This window comes from Ogataea philodendri (genome assembly GCF_020536065.1).
Source record: "Ogataea philodendri strain CBS6075 chromosome Unknown scaffold2, whole genome shotgun sequence".
NCBI classification, from domain to species: Eukaryota; Fungi; Ascomycota; class Pichiomycetes; order Pichiales; family Pichiaceae; genus Ogataea; species Ogataea philodendri.
In genome coordinates, this window is record NW_025764020.1 from 900735 (window position 1) to 914124 (window position 13390).

Genomic DNA, 13390 nt, shown 5'->3' on the forward strand with positions numbered 1-13390 from the left:
AACTAGTGGTGCAACTCATAAACAAGCTTGCTTCAAAAGATATTATAATATGCTTAGAACCATTGGATTTAGACAGGCTAGAATTGTCGGCAGAAGATTCAATTCTTCTGTGCTGAACGAGCCAGCTTTCAAGCCAGCTGACCCAGCTAAGGCCAAAGAATTTGCCGAGCACTCTGAGGCCATCTTCCACCACTCGCAGAAGACTTCTGACCTGTGGAAGAAGATTACCTACTTTGTTGCTGTTCCAGTGATTGGATTAACCGCAGTCAACACCTACTTTGTTGAGGCCGAGCACGCTCACCACAGAGAGCACACCAAACACCTTTCTGACGAGGAGTGGCCAAAGGACTACCCATACCAAAACATCAGAAGAAAGGACTTCTTCTGGGGTGACGGAGACAAGACTTTGTTCTGGAACCCAGACGTTAACAGACACGTCCGTCCCGAATAAATAAACGAACACATACAAAAATCAATATATTTCATACAGTTGAGACAGATGAACCTCCGGCTAGAGAGCCGAGAAGATATATAGATTATTGGTTGCGGCAATGGCGACCGAATTTTCGTTTGGATGCCAACTCAAATGTAGAATTGATTTCTTGAAATCGATGGTCTCGAAATCCATCTTATTCATCATGGATAGATTTTTGCGTTTGCTGGAGTTAACCTTCTTTGCCTTGAACGCGGACTTGTCTGCTTGTAGTACAATGTCCTTCTCCGAACCTTGGTCCCCGACCACGTTTTGGTAGATCATGAAATTATTGTTGTATGAACCGGTCATAATGGATTTGTTATCTCCGCTGAATTGCACCTCGAACTTGTCGAAAATGGCGTCGTTTTCGTAGGTATCGCACAATCTGTCCCTGAGTTGCTCATGGATGTTGATAGTTTTGATAGGCTCCGACTCCATTGCAATATCCCATATTTTGACCGTCATGTAATCTCTCGACACAATGTACCTGCCGTTGGAGCTGAACTTGACATCGGATATGGAAGAAGTGATTTCTGTGAAAAAGTTGTGATTCGAAGGATCCATGTACTCCTCAAAAACGCGCGCATGATTGTCACATAACGAATTGACCCGCATGTCATTTAGCTTGATGGTTCCCTTGGACGAAGAGTACATGAACAGGTTGCAGTCAGTAGGATGGAACTCAGAGCTAGTTATCACTTCTGTGAGTTCCTCCATGTTCACAGGCTTAATATCCACTATGTTAAACGACTGGTCCGCTATTCCCAAGTTCCACAAATTGATTCTAAGGTCGTCGGAAGAAATGAACGTTTCCTGATCAGAGTTCACACTGATAGAGTTGACATGATATGCATGAGCGTTAGCATAGATTCTTTTCGGTTGTGCTGCCGTGATAGTATCGTGCATGGTGAGTCTAGGAAGCTTCAAGTTAGCTGCGGAGACAAACTGAGGATGAGGCTGTGTGAAGTTTGCGTTTGTCTGAAACGAAGAATACTGAGGATGGAGTTTTGGAGAAGAAACCGGATGCTCGCTAAGGTTGTTCTCGGAGACCATCTTGATTTGCTTCTCAAACACTTTCCACAGCTTAATAGTCTTGTCGTTGGTAGAGAGCAAGAAATTGGACTGGTTGGAACGCTTCAGCCATTTAATCTTGTTGATTTTCTCCTCGATCTCCAGAGATTTGAGGTAGTCAAACTCCGCGTCGTGAGACTGAAACTCTGTGTAGAATCGGTACTCGCATGTCTTTTTGTTCTCGTTTCTCTCAAAAAGAACCACTCGTCCTCCGCGGTCCCCTGTTGCTAAGAAGTCACCAGTATGGTCAAACTCCACCGTCGAGATGATATCGGCCTCTGTAATGTTTTCGATGTCGCCTTTGTCGCCAAAACATTGGCTAAATTTCCACGAGTCGTCCATGTCTAGATCTGTGCTTGAACGCCTTAATAATTATCAGCAAAACAAAATGTGCTGTGTGAATCAATTGACGACCTAAAATGAAGATCGTGCTTGAGGTGGATAATAACTGCAGCAATAATCCAGGTAGTTTCCACAAAAACAGACCTTAAAGTTCTAATGCTAATTTATGAAGAAGATCCGCCTTCTGTGGTTGCCCCTCGAATACTTTATCGTCGCTCAGAATCTACTACAATTTTTTTCCTCCACTGGCTTACGGTGCAAGGGTGTTTGCACGAAAAGGTGCGAGAAGACCGATCCAACAACATTGTAGGCTTTTATAGGGAATCCATAGCAGGTTACTGGATGATTATCAACTTATCATTACTGTACGCTATAAATCGGCACTGTTACCATTCACCTTAAGCAGTGGCCTTCTTGGCGGCGTCAGCAGGAGAGACTCTCTTTTCTCTGTTGAATCTTTGTCTGACTGGAGGAGTTCTGATTCTTCTGTCAGCTCTAGATCTGACTCTCACAATTCTAGCGTGGATAGCGCACGAAACGCAGTAAGCCAACTTGTTGTATAATTTTGGGAGAGGGTACTCGTCGTAGACGGAAGCCTCAGACAAGTCTCTCACAGCAGCAGCCTCAACCATGTTTCTGATGGTGACTCTCTTGATGGCCTTGTCCTTAGGAACGCATCTGAAACAGTTGATGCATCTGACAGGCTTAACGTGGCCTCTACCCTTCTTGTTTCTTCCGTTGGACGATCTCTTCTTTGGCATACTGAATATGTTAGTATTGGATTGGATGAATTACGCAGGCAATGGAGGCTTGTTATGAATGTTTCACGTCGACGTGTTATAGTCTTCTGATGTTCAAACTTGCTGTCCGGTGCTTGCTTTAGCAGATGTTACTTACTTGCACTAGTGGTCTATAAAACAAAAATGAAAAATTTATTGAAAAATTCGGCGCTGCTGGTCCCAGAGGGTTTCGCAACCTTGCCCCGTGAAAGACCCGCTGGCTCCCCGGTAAAATTGGCGGCGTGCTATTTTTTTTTCCCGGGGAAGCCCTTGACCTGTAAAAGATCACGTGTAATTATTTTCTCGACCTCCTCACTCCTTTGCGAGTTTGAGCAGAAACCGAACGGGATTCTACGTGATGTTGCTGGTGCAGAGGTGTATATTTTGCACACTTAATAATACAAATATTATTGGCCAGCGCAAATCGTACGACCCGTCGCGGGAAAAATTAGCGGTCGCCTGGTGGGCCACCGGGCAGCCTCGAGCAGGCCAACCAGGAATAGAGTAATGAAAATTATAAAAAAACAAATAGTTGTACAAAGTTTGATATAAGGTGAGTAATACAACACTGCTGGATTGGAACTTGACTACAATTCCAGCCTCCAGCATTGGACAAGCATGCTAACATCGCAGATGTTGAGACAAACCATTCGTCTTGCCAAGCCGGCTAGATACTTCTCTACCTCCATCATTGCCAGAAATGCATCGCAGACTCCAAAGGAGTTCAAGACTGCTAAGAACCTCAGCGAGGTCACCGACAAGTATGACCTGATTGGTCCTGGTGGTCAACCGGGTACCGTTCCTACTGACTTGGAACAGGCCACCGGTCTCGAGAGACTTGAGCTGCTTGGTAAGTTGGAGGGTATTGAGGTTTTCGAGACCGAGCCACTTGACTCATCCAGAAGAGGTACCCTTGCCGACCCAATCGTTGTGAACTCCTACGACACCTACAGATACGTTGGATGTACCGGTTCTCCAGCTGGATCTCACGAAATCATGTGGTTGAAGCCAACCGAGTCCAAGGTCGCTAGATGTTGGGAATGTGGTTCCGTGTACAAGTTGAAGTACTTGGGAACTGGCGAGCACCATCATTAAGTATAGATATGTTATAATAAGGACATCGCAAGAAAATAATTTAAACAAAAAAAATTGTGGAAAGAACCGAGCCACCGTTGTAGATTTGCATGAACATGGCTTCTGAACACGCTGACAAGCCTCTAATTGTGTTTCTTGGTGGGCTGAACACCAATCTTCCCGAGTTTGAACGTATCAAGCAGAAATTCGCTGTTTTATTCTACACTCCATCCACCAGAAAACAGTTTGAATCGGACCTGGAAACAACACTCTCCAAGGTTGTTGCAATTTACGGAGCATGGAACCATTTTGCGTCAATCGGGTTTGTTGATGAATCATTGATAGAACGGTTTCCACCATCTCTCAAGCTGATTACTGTTTGTTCTGCCGGTTTTGGAGGCATTGATCTGAAGGCTTTACGCAAGCGGGGGATCAATTTTTGCAATTCCCCCACGTTTGGTGCCGCTGCCGTAGCCGAAACCGTTCTTTATCACGTTCTGAACGGGTTCCGCAAATTCTCCATCTTTGAATCTCTGTTGCGCCAGGAAAAACACACCATCCAAACAAGAACCATTCTCGGAGACGTGAAGAAGTTTGACGCAGACACGGGGAAATTCATCAAAAACAACGACACGTCTGTCAACTACTGTTTCGGCCACCATATTGGGCCCCTCGACGTTCACTCCCCGGTTGGAAAGACGGTTTCTATTGTTGGATTCGGAGCTATAGGGAAAGAAGTGGGGACCAGACTTTCGAGTTTGGGAATGGAAATCATCTACATCAAAAGAAACAAATTGTCCGACAAAGAGGAAGCAGAACTTGGATACAAAGTCCGCTACGCAGCCAAATTAGAGCAAGTGGTGGCAGAGTCTGACTGTATAGTGCTCTGCTTGCCAGCTACTCCGGAGTCGCAACACATGATCAACAAGGAGCTCATCGATAAGATGAAGAAGGGAGTTGTTCTTGTGAATGTTGGGCGCGGAGCTCTGATCAATGAAACTGACATGATCCAAGGCCTGCAGCAAGAAAAAATTGGGTTTGTTGGGCTGGACGTTTATCCAGAAGAGCCGCTTGTCAGTCACGTTGAGCGTCAAGATATGACCCTAACGCCGCATATTGGATCTTCCACGAGAGAGAATTTTGACCAAACTGCAGTATTCTGTCTGGAAAATATCGAAAATTTCGTGGAGTCCGGGAAATTACAGAACGTACAGAACTAAATATACACACATGAAAATGTATGTCGTCATGAAATAATAGCTAGTGCCTTTCGAAAACACGGACTTTTGCACGGCTTGCCTATTAGATCTCCTGATCATGCATGTATGACAGCATTTAAGGAAAAAAACAGATAAAAGATTAGTGGAAACGGGTGGTGCAAAGATGACCTAATTTTAATTATTTAAATACGTTAATTTTAGAACCCTTGACTTCTTCTCTATCGTTCATTACTTTACAATGTCCAAACAATTATCTCTAGAAACAGAACTTGTCCATGTCTCCCACAAGGATGGCAACAACGCATCTGTTGCTCCTGTGTACCTGTCGGCCACTTTCAAGCCAAACTCGTTCGACGATATGGGCGAATTTGACTATACCCGGTCTGGAAATCCAACTAGAGCCACTCTGCAGCAGCACCTTTCCAAAGTCATGAAAGCCAAGTTCGTGTACGCTGTCAACTCCGGTATGGCTGCCTTGGACGTCATTGTCCGCTCGCTGGCTCCAGGCGATGAAGTTGTTGCCGGAGATGACTTGTACGGAGGAACTGATAGACTTTTGACCTATATCAAGACGGTCAACGGTGTCAAGGTTGGTCACTACGACACCACCAACTTGGAGCTGATCACCTCCAAGATCACTAAGACCACCAAAATGGTGTTCTTGGAGTCGCCAACCAACCCACTCATCAAGATCTGTGACTTGAAAGCTATCGCCGACTACGCTCACAAGCAAAACCCAGAGTGTGTGGTTGTCTTTGACAACACCATGATGACTCCATTGCTGATGTCTCCTCTAGAACTTGGTGCCGATATCCAATACGAGTCTGCTACCAAATACATGAACGGCCACCACGACGTCATGGCTGGTGTTCTTGCTACCAACAGTGAGGTGTTGGCCAAGAAATTATTCTTTGTTATTAATGCTACCGGATCAGGTCTCGCTCCGTTCGACTCTTGGCTGATGATTAGAGGTCTCAAGACCATGGCCCTAAGAGTTGAGAGACAGCAAGAGAACGCCATCAAGATCGCTAATTGGTTAGAGTCCCAAAATGTCAAAGTTAGATATCCAGGCCTCAAGTCTCACCCCCACTACGAGTTGCACAACAAACAATCTAGGGGTCCTGGTGCCGTGTTGTCCTTCGAGACTGGAGACGTGTCCCTCAGTAAGAAAATCATCGAGGCCTGCGAGCTTTATTCGGTCACCGTTTCCTTTGGATATGTGTGCTCCTTGATTTCTTTACCATGCTTGATGAGTCACGCATCGATCTCTGCCGAAACTAGAAAAGAACGCGACTTCCCAGAAGACCTCATCCGTTTATGTGTTGGAATTGAGAACGTCGACGACCTGATCGACGACCTTGACAGCGCTTTCAAGAAGTCTGGATTTAAATAGACACTTTTAATCGATACCGACTCCAGTTGGGGTTAAGCGCGTGCACCCGTGCACCATCTTTTTAAAATTTTTCTGCGGCGACAGGTTTCCAATTTATTTATTATCAACAGATAAAAAAGGAGACTTTACCAAAAGCAACAGAAGCGTGTTTAAGAAACAGATTAAGCAGACCCATTAGCATTTATTTTGGTATGCAAATTTGATTCAGTTCTATGTCAGCATTGCAACATCAGAGATCGGGATCTACCAGCTCCAGTCAACAGGTTAATAGGAATATAATAGCCTCACATTATCAAATAGCGCAGAAAATTGGAGAGGGATCTTTTGGTATTATCTTCAAAGGACATGACTTGCTGAGAGACAACCAACCAGTGGCCATCAAGTTCGAGAGCCGGAAGTCGGAGGCTCCGCAACTGAAGGACGAGTTCAAAGCCTACAAAATTCTCAACAATGCAATAAATAATTACGTGCGCGATGGGCCCGAGAACGACAACCATCACTATTTATCGATTGAAGGGATCCCCAAGGTCTACTACTTTGGACAGGAGGGCTATTATAACATTTTAATCATCCAGCTTTTGGGGCCTTCGTTGGAAGATTTGTTTGAATGGTGTGGTAGAAGGTTTAGCATTAAAACTGTGGCACAGGTGGCCAAACAGATGATTGAAAGGATCCAGTTTGTTCATGAGAACGATCTCATTTACCGGGATATCAAACCTGACAACTTTTTGATTGGGGCAACCTCCACCGACAACTTGATTTATTTGGTGGATTTCGGCATGATTAAACAATACAGGAACCCAGTCACAAAGCAGCATATACCATACAGAGAGCGGAAGTCGCTGAGCGGTACCGCAAGGTATATGTCCATCAACACGCATCTGGGCAGAGAACAATCCAGAAGAGATGATTTGGAGTCTTTGGGACACGTTTTCTTGTATTTCTTAAAAGGTGAGCTCCCATGGCAAGGATTGAAAGCCCCTACAAACAAAATGAAGTATGAAAAGATCGGGGAGAAGAAACAGGCTACGAGTGTTCAACAACTGTGTCACAAATTGCCAAAACCGTTTGCTGACTATCTGCTCTATGTTCGTAACCTTAGGTTTGAAGAAGATCCAAACTACGAATATTTGATTTCCCTGATGGATAGTGTGTTGCATGAATTGGGCGAGGTGGACGATGGTCAGTACGACTGGATGAAGCTCAACGGCGGTAAAGGTTGGGATTGGAATAAGAATAAGAAAACCAATTTGAATGGATATGGGTCCAACAACCACCAGGCCGCCAAGCAGCATAGATCAAACAAGGCTGTGACCGGGACGCGGCGTGAATCACAAAACACCACCAACATTCAAAACCAGTACCCTCAACAAACATCAAAAGTCGACGAGACTAGCAGACTACTTTCTGGATCACACAATGGGCAATACGACTCCGCAGGAGGTCTTTATCAACAGGAAACGGAGGAAATACCAGAAGGGGTGTTTGGTTTGTTTAAGAGCGTTTTCTGTTGTTGTTTCTAGTGTATAATAGAGGTAGAATGACGAGACGACAATTTCTGAAAAACTGTCGCGAGAATCTTTAAATTTAATTTCTCTTGTTGCGATCAATAGGACATCTTTCTACTTTTAACCCAACATGTCTACGTTTGAGCTTGGGGACAAGGTGCTTGTGTATCAAGGAGAACTGTTGTATGAAGCCAAGATTCTGAAAATCTTCTATCCTTTGTCCAAGATCATAAAATCAAATGATGAAAAATCCAAGGAAGTGATAGAGACCGAGCCCGATGCGAAGTTCCTGGACAAGTTTCGAGCTGCAAAAGCATATTTTGTTCATTATAAGGGATGGAAACCAAAATGGGATGAGTGGGTGTTGTCTGACCGCATGTTGGTGTACAATAACGAGAATTTGATCAAACAGAAGGAGTTGGTGCAAAGCCAGAAAACAGCTGGAACTACAGTCCAGGAAACTCGACCCAAAGTCAAGCTGACAATCAAAAGCACGCAGAAACAGTCAAGGAATGGGTCAGCCGCTGTCTCTGACTCTTCAAAGAAGACAGAGCTCAAAATACAAATTCCTGGCACCATCAAGTACGTTTTGGTGGACGATTGGGAAAATGTCACCAAAAAACGGCAGCTGGTCAAACTGCCGTCCAAAAACAATGTATCTAAGATTCTCACTGCGTACCTGACGCAGCTGCAGCTGAATGTGACCAATGGAGACGATCCGGAATTGGACAACAAGCTGGAAACCGTGCGAAGTCTGCCGATCTTCTTCAACAACGCTTTGGGCTCGCTCCTTCTTTATCGCCACGAAAGAACGCAATACAAATCAATACTCGACAGATTTCCAGACGCAGAGATGTGCCAAGTGTATGGGCTGAACCATCTGCTACGCTTGTGCTCCATTTTGCCCAATCTTGTTATCCAAGCAAACATGGACTCACAAAGCATTTTGCTGATACGATCATTCTTGGAAGACTTTTACCAGTTCTTAAGCGATAACTTGAAAGAGCTTACTGAAGAGTACGAAAACGACTTACCAACCTATTAAAAACATTACAAATATATGTCTGTACCGTCGGTGGTGTACAGTCTAAGCTGTTCCAACAGTTTATCAATAGACGAATCATCAGGTACTTCCACTAAGGTAGCATCCGAGTCGCTGAATTGTCGACTGGTTTTCCGTGGAGAAGTGTGGTGCAGACCAACATAGTTTGCGTCCATACTGATCAGCTTTCTGTTAGTGGATTTCAAACTCACGATTCCGGTGTTGGAGGCCTCAATTGGTGTTCCACACTGGTGAGACTCGAAGTCGTTCCGGTCTGCAGAACAGATAAACGGCTTATTCTTTGTGTTGATGTCCTTCAAGTTCCAGTGGATCAGAGTTCCATCGTCAGACCCAGAAAAGATGTCTGTGGAAGAGGTCCATTCAATCGACGATATCCCGGCCGAATGACCTTTCATGATAGAGAGTGGTTTTTGTGAGCGGACGTCCCAAAGCTGGAGCTCGTTGTTTTTTCCGGCAGCACACAAATATTTCGAGTCGTCTGAGCACCACTTCACATTTTTGGTAGGGATATGTTTATGCGACAGGAAACTAGATGAAGACAGTCCAGACTTGGCAGAGAGTCTCATGTCAAGTAGACTGACCCCAAACGATCCAGCAAGTGCAACTATACCGTCTTCGTTCTTGTTGACGTCAATTGCGCTTATTCCTTTGACTTGCTTTGTGAAGACAGGGCTTGAGGATCTAGAAGTATCCCACAAAAACACGGTTTCTTTGTACGTGGAGACCATCGAATTTGTTGGACAAGACTTCCAGAGTTTTGGGGTGACATCAATTTGGAAAGGTCCTTCCCTGGCGAACGATTGTGAACAATGTTTCTCATGGTTAAACTGTTTGATAATCTGAACGCTTTCAAAATTAGGGTTTCTCAAGTTGGGAATGAGGTTCAGATTAACAAGACCGCTTGAGTCACCAGTGAGGATGAGACTGATATCATCAGAATCCTCAATGACGTTGTTAAGCCATTTGAGAGTCCGAATATTGGTTGCATTGAAGGTAGCCAGATGACCAAGCAGACTCTGTTCGGCGTCCACTCTGAAGATCTGGACGTTTCCAGAAGACAAAGTGGAACCAACAGCAATTAAGTCGCTGCTGACATCAAGACATCTGAGTGGAGACTGGTTTCTTTGGGGTTCAGCATAGTTGATTCTCCAGTAATTGGATTGCAACCCTAAATTGGCAATCTGTTCGTCGACAGGATACATAAATGAAAGACTTTAGTTGGAAATGAGTGGTATAGTAAAGAGCGACACTGCTTGTAAACGAATGGAGAAATCTGGTTATATAACATCGCCAGACCCTAAAACTTGGATGGCACTTGAGAAGGCTGGATTGAAAGATAGCTGTTTGAAGATATATGCACAGCCTGAAAAATTATAGTCAGTCCAATCAACAACGGCAATGGCTGGATGACGTAGTTACTAGCAACAATGATACCAGAGGTGGATGATAACCCCAGTATACGAATAGGGCAATCAAAACAGAGCAAAACTGGTGGGTATAAAGTCGGTAAGTTGTTCGTATCGGGAACGAACTCAAATCTGAAACATGTCTGTGTAATAAAGTAGAAACCGTTTTAAACAAACAATGTAACCCGTTTCAGAGTCTATGGCATACAATCTATGCAAGTCCGAGTCAGACTAGAAAACTAAGACTCATCGGCAAGCCGATCAAACCCCGTACAATCGTTTACGGTAGTTCAAGGCGCTGAGTCATACGATTACATAATACGCGGGCATAGAGGTGTTAAAAAATATTGAAGGCAATAATATCGACTAATTGATTTGTTTGTGAACACCAAACGTTGTCTTTATAAGGATTCGGGAATCGACCGGTTTCCGGAGAAAAAGATACATTTGTACCACTGCATCGTTTTGCTTTTGAACTAGGTTGTGTTTGTCGCTAGCATTGAAGCCGCATTTGTCACTAGAAAATACCTTAAGCCTCCTTTGAAAAGCAAATACTTCAGTTTGGCCGGAAATGTCCACAAGATATAAAATCAAGGTCCAGGTGATTGCTGCAGAGGCTCTCTACAAGAGGGATCTCTTTCATTCTCCTGATCCTTTTGCCGTTTTAACCGTGGACGGAGCCCAAACGCAAACTACAGAGACTGCCAAGAGAACTTTGTCACCGCACTGGAACCAGAGCTTCAAGTTCTCTGTTACTGAAAACTCCATCCTGATTGTCCAGATCTTCGACCAGCGCAAATTCAAGAAGAAGGACCAAGGATTTTTGGGAGTTGTTAATATCCGAGTCGGCGATGTTATTAATTTGAGTGATACTTCCAGCGAACAGACTGTGGCCGAAGAATTAAAACGTTCGAATTCAAACCTCCTGGTTTCCGGGAAGTTGATAATAACCATCTCCCACCAGAACTCTACCGCAGCTGATTCCAGAGATCCTACTAATTTTGCTGCGGCATCGTCGTCACCTGCCATTGCACAAGCATCAACGCCAGCATCTTCCACTGCCACTTCGACTCCAAGAGCTCACGTGGAGCCTTCGAATCTGAACAGCCATTTCCCAGGAAGCGCAGCAGCAGCAGCTATCTCATCCACTTCTAGCCCTGCCGCAGCATCCAGACAGTTTTCCTCCTTTGAAGATCAGTTTGGAAGATTGCCTCCGGGATGGGAACGTCGAACCGACAATTTTGGAAGAACCTACTATGTTGACCATAACTCCAGAACCACTACCTGGAAGAGGCCAACCCTAGACCAATCCGAGACTCAAAGAGAACAGGAGAGAGAAAGAAACAGGGAGGCCGAAAGAAGTCAATACCGCAATAGAACTCTTCCTGAGTCTACCTCTCAAACGGACCAAGCAGCTGCAATGACAATGGCTGCCACTGGTGCAACTAGTCCTGGTTTGGGAGAGCTACCTCCAGGATGGGAACAACGTTTCACCCCCGAGGGAAGACCATACTATGTTGATCACAACAGCAGAACAACCACCTGGGTTGACCCAAGAAGACAACAATTTGTTAAGAGCTTTGGCAACAACGGTGGCTACAACGCCCAACGATTATCTGCGATGGGTCCACTTCCGAGCGGTTGGGAGATGAGACTGGCTAACACATCCAGAGTTTACTTTGTGGATCACAACACCAAGACCACTACTTGGGATGATCCTAGATTACCTTCATCATTGGATCAGAACGTGCCACAGTACAAGCGTGACTTTAGAAGAAAGCTAGTGTATTTCAGATCTCAACCAAATATGAGAATTCTCCCTGGTCAATGTCACATCAAGGTCAGAAGAGATCGTCTTATGGAGGATGCATACAGAGATGTTATGAGACAGACTCCAGAGGATCTGAAGAAGAGACTGATGATCAAGTTCGAAGGAGAAGAAGGATTGGATTACGGTGGAGTCTCAAGAGAGTTCTTCCAGCAACTGTCCCACGAAATGTTCAATCCATTCTACTGCTTGTTCCAATACGCTTCGAGTGATAACTACACGCTGCAAATCAATCCAAAATCCGACGTCAACCCTGAGCATTTGAACTATTTCAGATTCATTGGTAGAATTGTCGGTTTGGGTGTTTTCCACCGTCGGTTCTTGGACGCTTTCTTTGTGGGAGCCATGTACAAGATGATGTTGCACAAGAAGATTGTTTTGCAAGACTTGGAGAGTGTTGACGCTGAGATCTACAGATCATTGTGCTGGATGTTGGATAACGACATCACCGATGTTATCTACGAGACTTTCTCTATTGAAGAGGACAGATTTGGAGAGAAGGTTACTATTGATCTTAAGCCGAACGGAAGAAACATTGAGGTGACCAACGAGAACAAGAGAGAGTTTGTGGAGCTCAAGACCGAGTGGATCATTTCAAGACCTGTTGAGAACCAGTTCAAGGCTTTCATGCAAGGATTTAATGAACTGATTCCACAAGAGCTGGTTTCCGTGTTCGACGAGAGAGAACTCGAGTTGTTGATCGGTGGATTGGCCGATATCGACATCGAGGACTGGAAGAAACATACCGATTACAGAGGATACCAAGAGAGTGACGAGGTTATCCAATGGTTCTGGAAGTGCGTCAGTGAGTGGGAAGGAGAACAAAGAGCTAGACTTCTTCAATTCACTACGGGTACTTCGAGAATTCCGGTCAACGGATTCAAAGACTTGCAAGGGTCTGACGGTCCAAGACGTTTCACAATAGAAAAGGCCGGAGAGGCAGATCAGCTTCCAAAATCGCACACTTGTTTCAACAGAGTCGATCTTCCTCCTTACAAAGATTACCAGTCGTTGAAGAAGAAGCTCACCATCGCCGTGGAGGAAACCATTGGATTTGGCCAAGAGTGATTTTTGAAAATATAGTCCGTATTCTGTTTTATGAAGCTCGAAGTTTTGAAAACTACTGTAGATGTATGTGTTCTTGGAGACACCATTCTGACCGCGAACAGAAAATGATGTACTATGATGCACAATAACGATCTATCCTACGGTTATCGGTCGTCCGACTCCA

At 44.7% G+C, this 13390-nt stretch overlaps 15 protein-coding genes across 15 annotated transcripts; 9 read left to right on the forward strand and 6 right to left on the reverse strand.

Moving 5' to 3' along the window:
- Positions 1-49: 49 nt before the first annotated feature.
- OGAPHI_004310 (uncharacterized protein) lies at positions 50-451 on the forward strand (the record flags this gene model as incomplete). The annotated part of the gene is made up of 1 exon (XM_046205375.1): positions 50-451. The coding sequence occupies one exon, from the start codon at positions 50-52 to the stop codon at positions 449-451; it is 402 nt and encodes a 133-aa protein (XP_046061325.1).
- Positions 452-511: 60 nt separating this feature from the next.
- Positions 512-1888, reverse strand: OGAPHI_004311 (uncharacterized protein; the record flags this gene model as incomplete). The annotated part of the gene is made up of 1 exon (XM_046205376.1): positions 512-1888. One exon carries the CDS (start codon positions 1886-1888, stop codon positions 512-514), a length of 1377 nt encoding a protein of 458 aa, XP_046061326.1.
- Positions 1089-1292, forward strand: OGAPHI_004312 (uncharacterized protein; the record flags this gene model as incomplete). Its single annotated transcript, XM_046205377.1, has 1 exon — positions 1089-1292. The coding sequence occupies one exon, from the start codon at positions 1089-1091 to the stop codon at positions 1290-1292; it is 204 nt and encodes a 67-aa protein (XP_046061327.1).
- Positions 1889-2286: 398 nt separating the features above from the next.
- On the reverse strand, positions 2287-2649 carry OGAPHI_004313 (uncharacterized protein; the record flags this gene model as incomplete). The annotated part of the gene is made up of 1 exon (XM_046205378.1): positions 2287-2649. One exon carries the CDS (start codon positions 2647-2649, stop codon positions 2287-2289), a length of 363 nt encoding a protein of 120 aa, XP_046061328.1.
- Positions 2650-3300: 651 nt separating this feature from the next.
- On the forward strand, positions 3301-3762 carry OGAPHI_004314 (uncharacterized protein; the record flags this gene model as incomplete). Its single annotated transcript, XM_046205379.1, has 1 exon — positions 3301-3762. The coding sequence occupies one exon, from the start codon at positions 3301-3303 to the stop codon at positions 3760-3762; it is 462 nt and encodes a 153-aa protein (XP_046061329.1).
- An 89-nt stretch (positions 3763-3851) lies between these two features.
- Positions 3852-4961, forward strand: OGAPHI_004315 (uncharacterized protein; the record flags this gene model as incomplete). Its single annotated transcript, XM_046205380.1, has 1 exon — positions 3852-4961. The coding sequence occupies one exon, from the start codon at positions 3852-3854 to the stop codon at positions 4959-4961; it is 1110 nt and encodes a 369-aa protein (XP_046061330.1).
- A 238-nt stretch (positions 4962-5199) lies between these two features.
- On the forward strand, positions 5200-6354 carry OGAPHI_004316 (uncharacterized protein; the record flags this gene model as incomplete). The annotated part of the gene is made up of 1 exon (XM_046205381.1): positions 5200-6354. The coding sequence occupies one exon, from the start codon at positions 5200-5202 to the stop codon at positions 6352-6354; it is 1155 nt and encodes a 384-aa protein (XP_046061331.1).
- Positions 5218-5945, reverse strand: OGAPHI_004317 (uncharacterized protein; the record flags this gene model as incomplete). Its single annotated transcript, XM_046205382.1, has 2 exons — positions 5218-5734; positions 5800-5945. The coding sequence occupies 2 exons, from the start codon at positions 5943-5945 to the stop codon at positions 5218-5220; spliced, it is 663 nt and encodes a 220-aa protein (XP_046061332.1).
- Positions 6355-6566: 212 nt separating the features above from the next.
- Positions 6567-7877, forward strand: OGAPHI_004318 (uncharacterized protein; the record flags this gene model as incomplete). Its single annotated transcript, XM_046205384.1, has 1 exon — positions 6567-7877. One exon carries the CDS (start codon positions 6567-6569, stop codon positions 7875-7877), a length of 1311 nt encoding a protein of 436 aa, XP_046061333.1.
- On the reverse strand, positions 6918-7235 carry OGAPHI_004319 (uncharacterized protein; the record flags this gene model as incomplete). Its single annotated transcript, XM_046205385.1, has 1 exon — positions 6918-7235. The coding sequence occupies one exon, from the start codon at positions 7233-7235 to the stop codon at positions 6918-6920; it is 318 nt and encodes a 105-aa protein (XP_046061334.1).
- Positions 7878-7992: 115 nt separating the features above from the next.
- OGAPHI_004320 (uncharacterized protein) lies at positions 7993-8907 on the forward strand (the record flags this gene model as incomplete). The annotated part of the gene is made up of 1 exon (XM_046205386.1): positions 7993-8907. The coding sequence occupies one exon, from the start codon at positions 7993-7995 to the stop codon at positions 8905-8907; it is 915 nt and encodes a 304-aa protein (XP_046061335.1).
- Positions 8908-8912: 5 nt separating this feature from the next.
- Positions 8913-10127, reverse strand: OGAPHI_004321 (uncharacterized protein; the record flags this gene model as incomplete). The annotated part of the gene is made up of 1 exon (XM_046205387.1): positions 8913-10127. One exon carries the CDS (start codon positions 10125-10127, stop codon positions 8913-8915), a length of 1215 nt encoding a protein of 404 aa, XP_046061336.1.
- Positions 9490-10007, forward strand: OGAPHI_004322 (uncharacterized protein; the record flags this gene model as incomplete). Its single annotated transcript, XM_046205388.1, has 2 exons — positions 9490-9612; positions 9849-10007. 2 exons carry the CDS (start codon positions 9490-9492, stop codon positions 10005-10007), a joined length of 282 nt encoding a protein of 93 aa, XP_046061337.1.
- Positions 10128-10902: 775 nt separating the features above from the next.
- Positions 10903-13227, forward strand: OGAPHI_004323 (uncharacterized protein; the record flags this gene model as incomplete). The annotated part of the gene is made up of 1 exon (XM_046205389.1): positions 10903-13227. The coding sequence occupies one exon, from the start codon at positions 10903-10905 to the stop codon at positions 13225-13227; it is 2325 nt and encodes a 774-aa protein (XP_046061338.1).
- OGAPHI_004324 (uncharacterized protein) lies at positions 10971-11360 on the reverse strand (the record flags this gene model as incomplete). Its single annotated transcript, XM_046205390.1, has 1 exon — positions 10971-11360. One exon carries the CDS (start codon positions 11358-11360, stop codon positions 10971-10973), a length of 390 nt encoding a protein of 129 aa, XP_046061339.1.
- Positions 13228-13390: the final 163 nt, after the last annotated feature.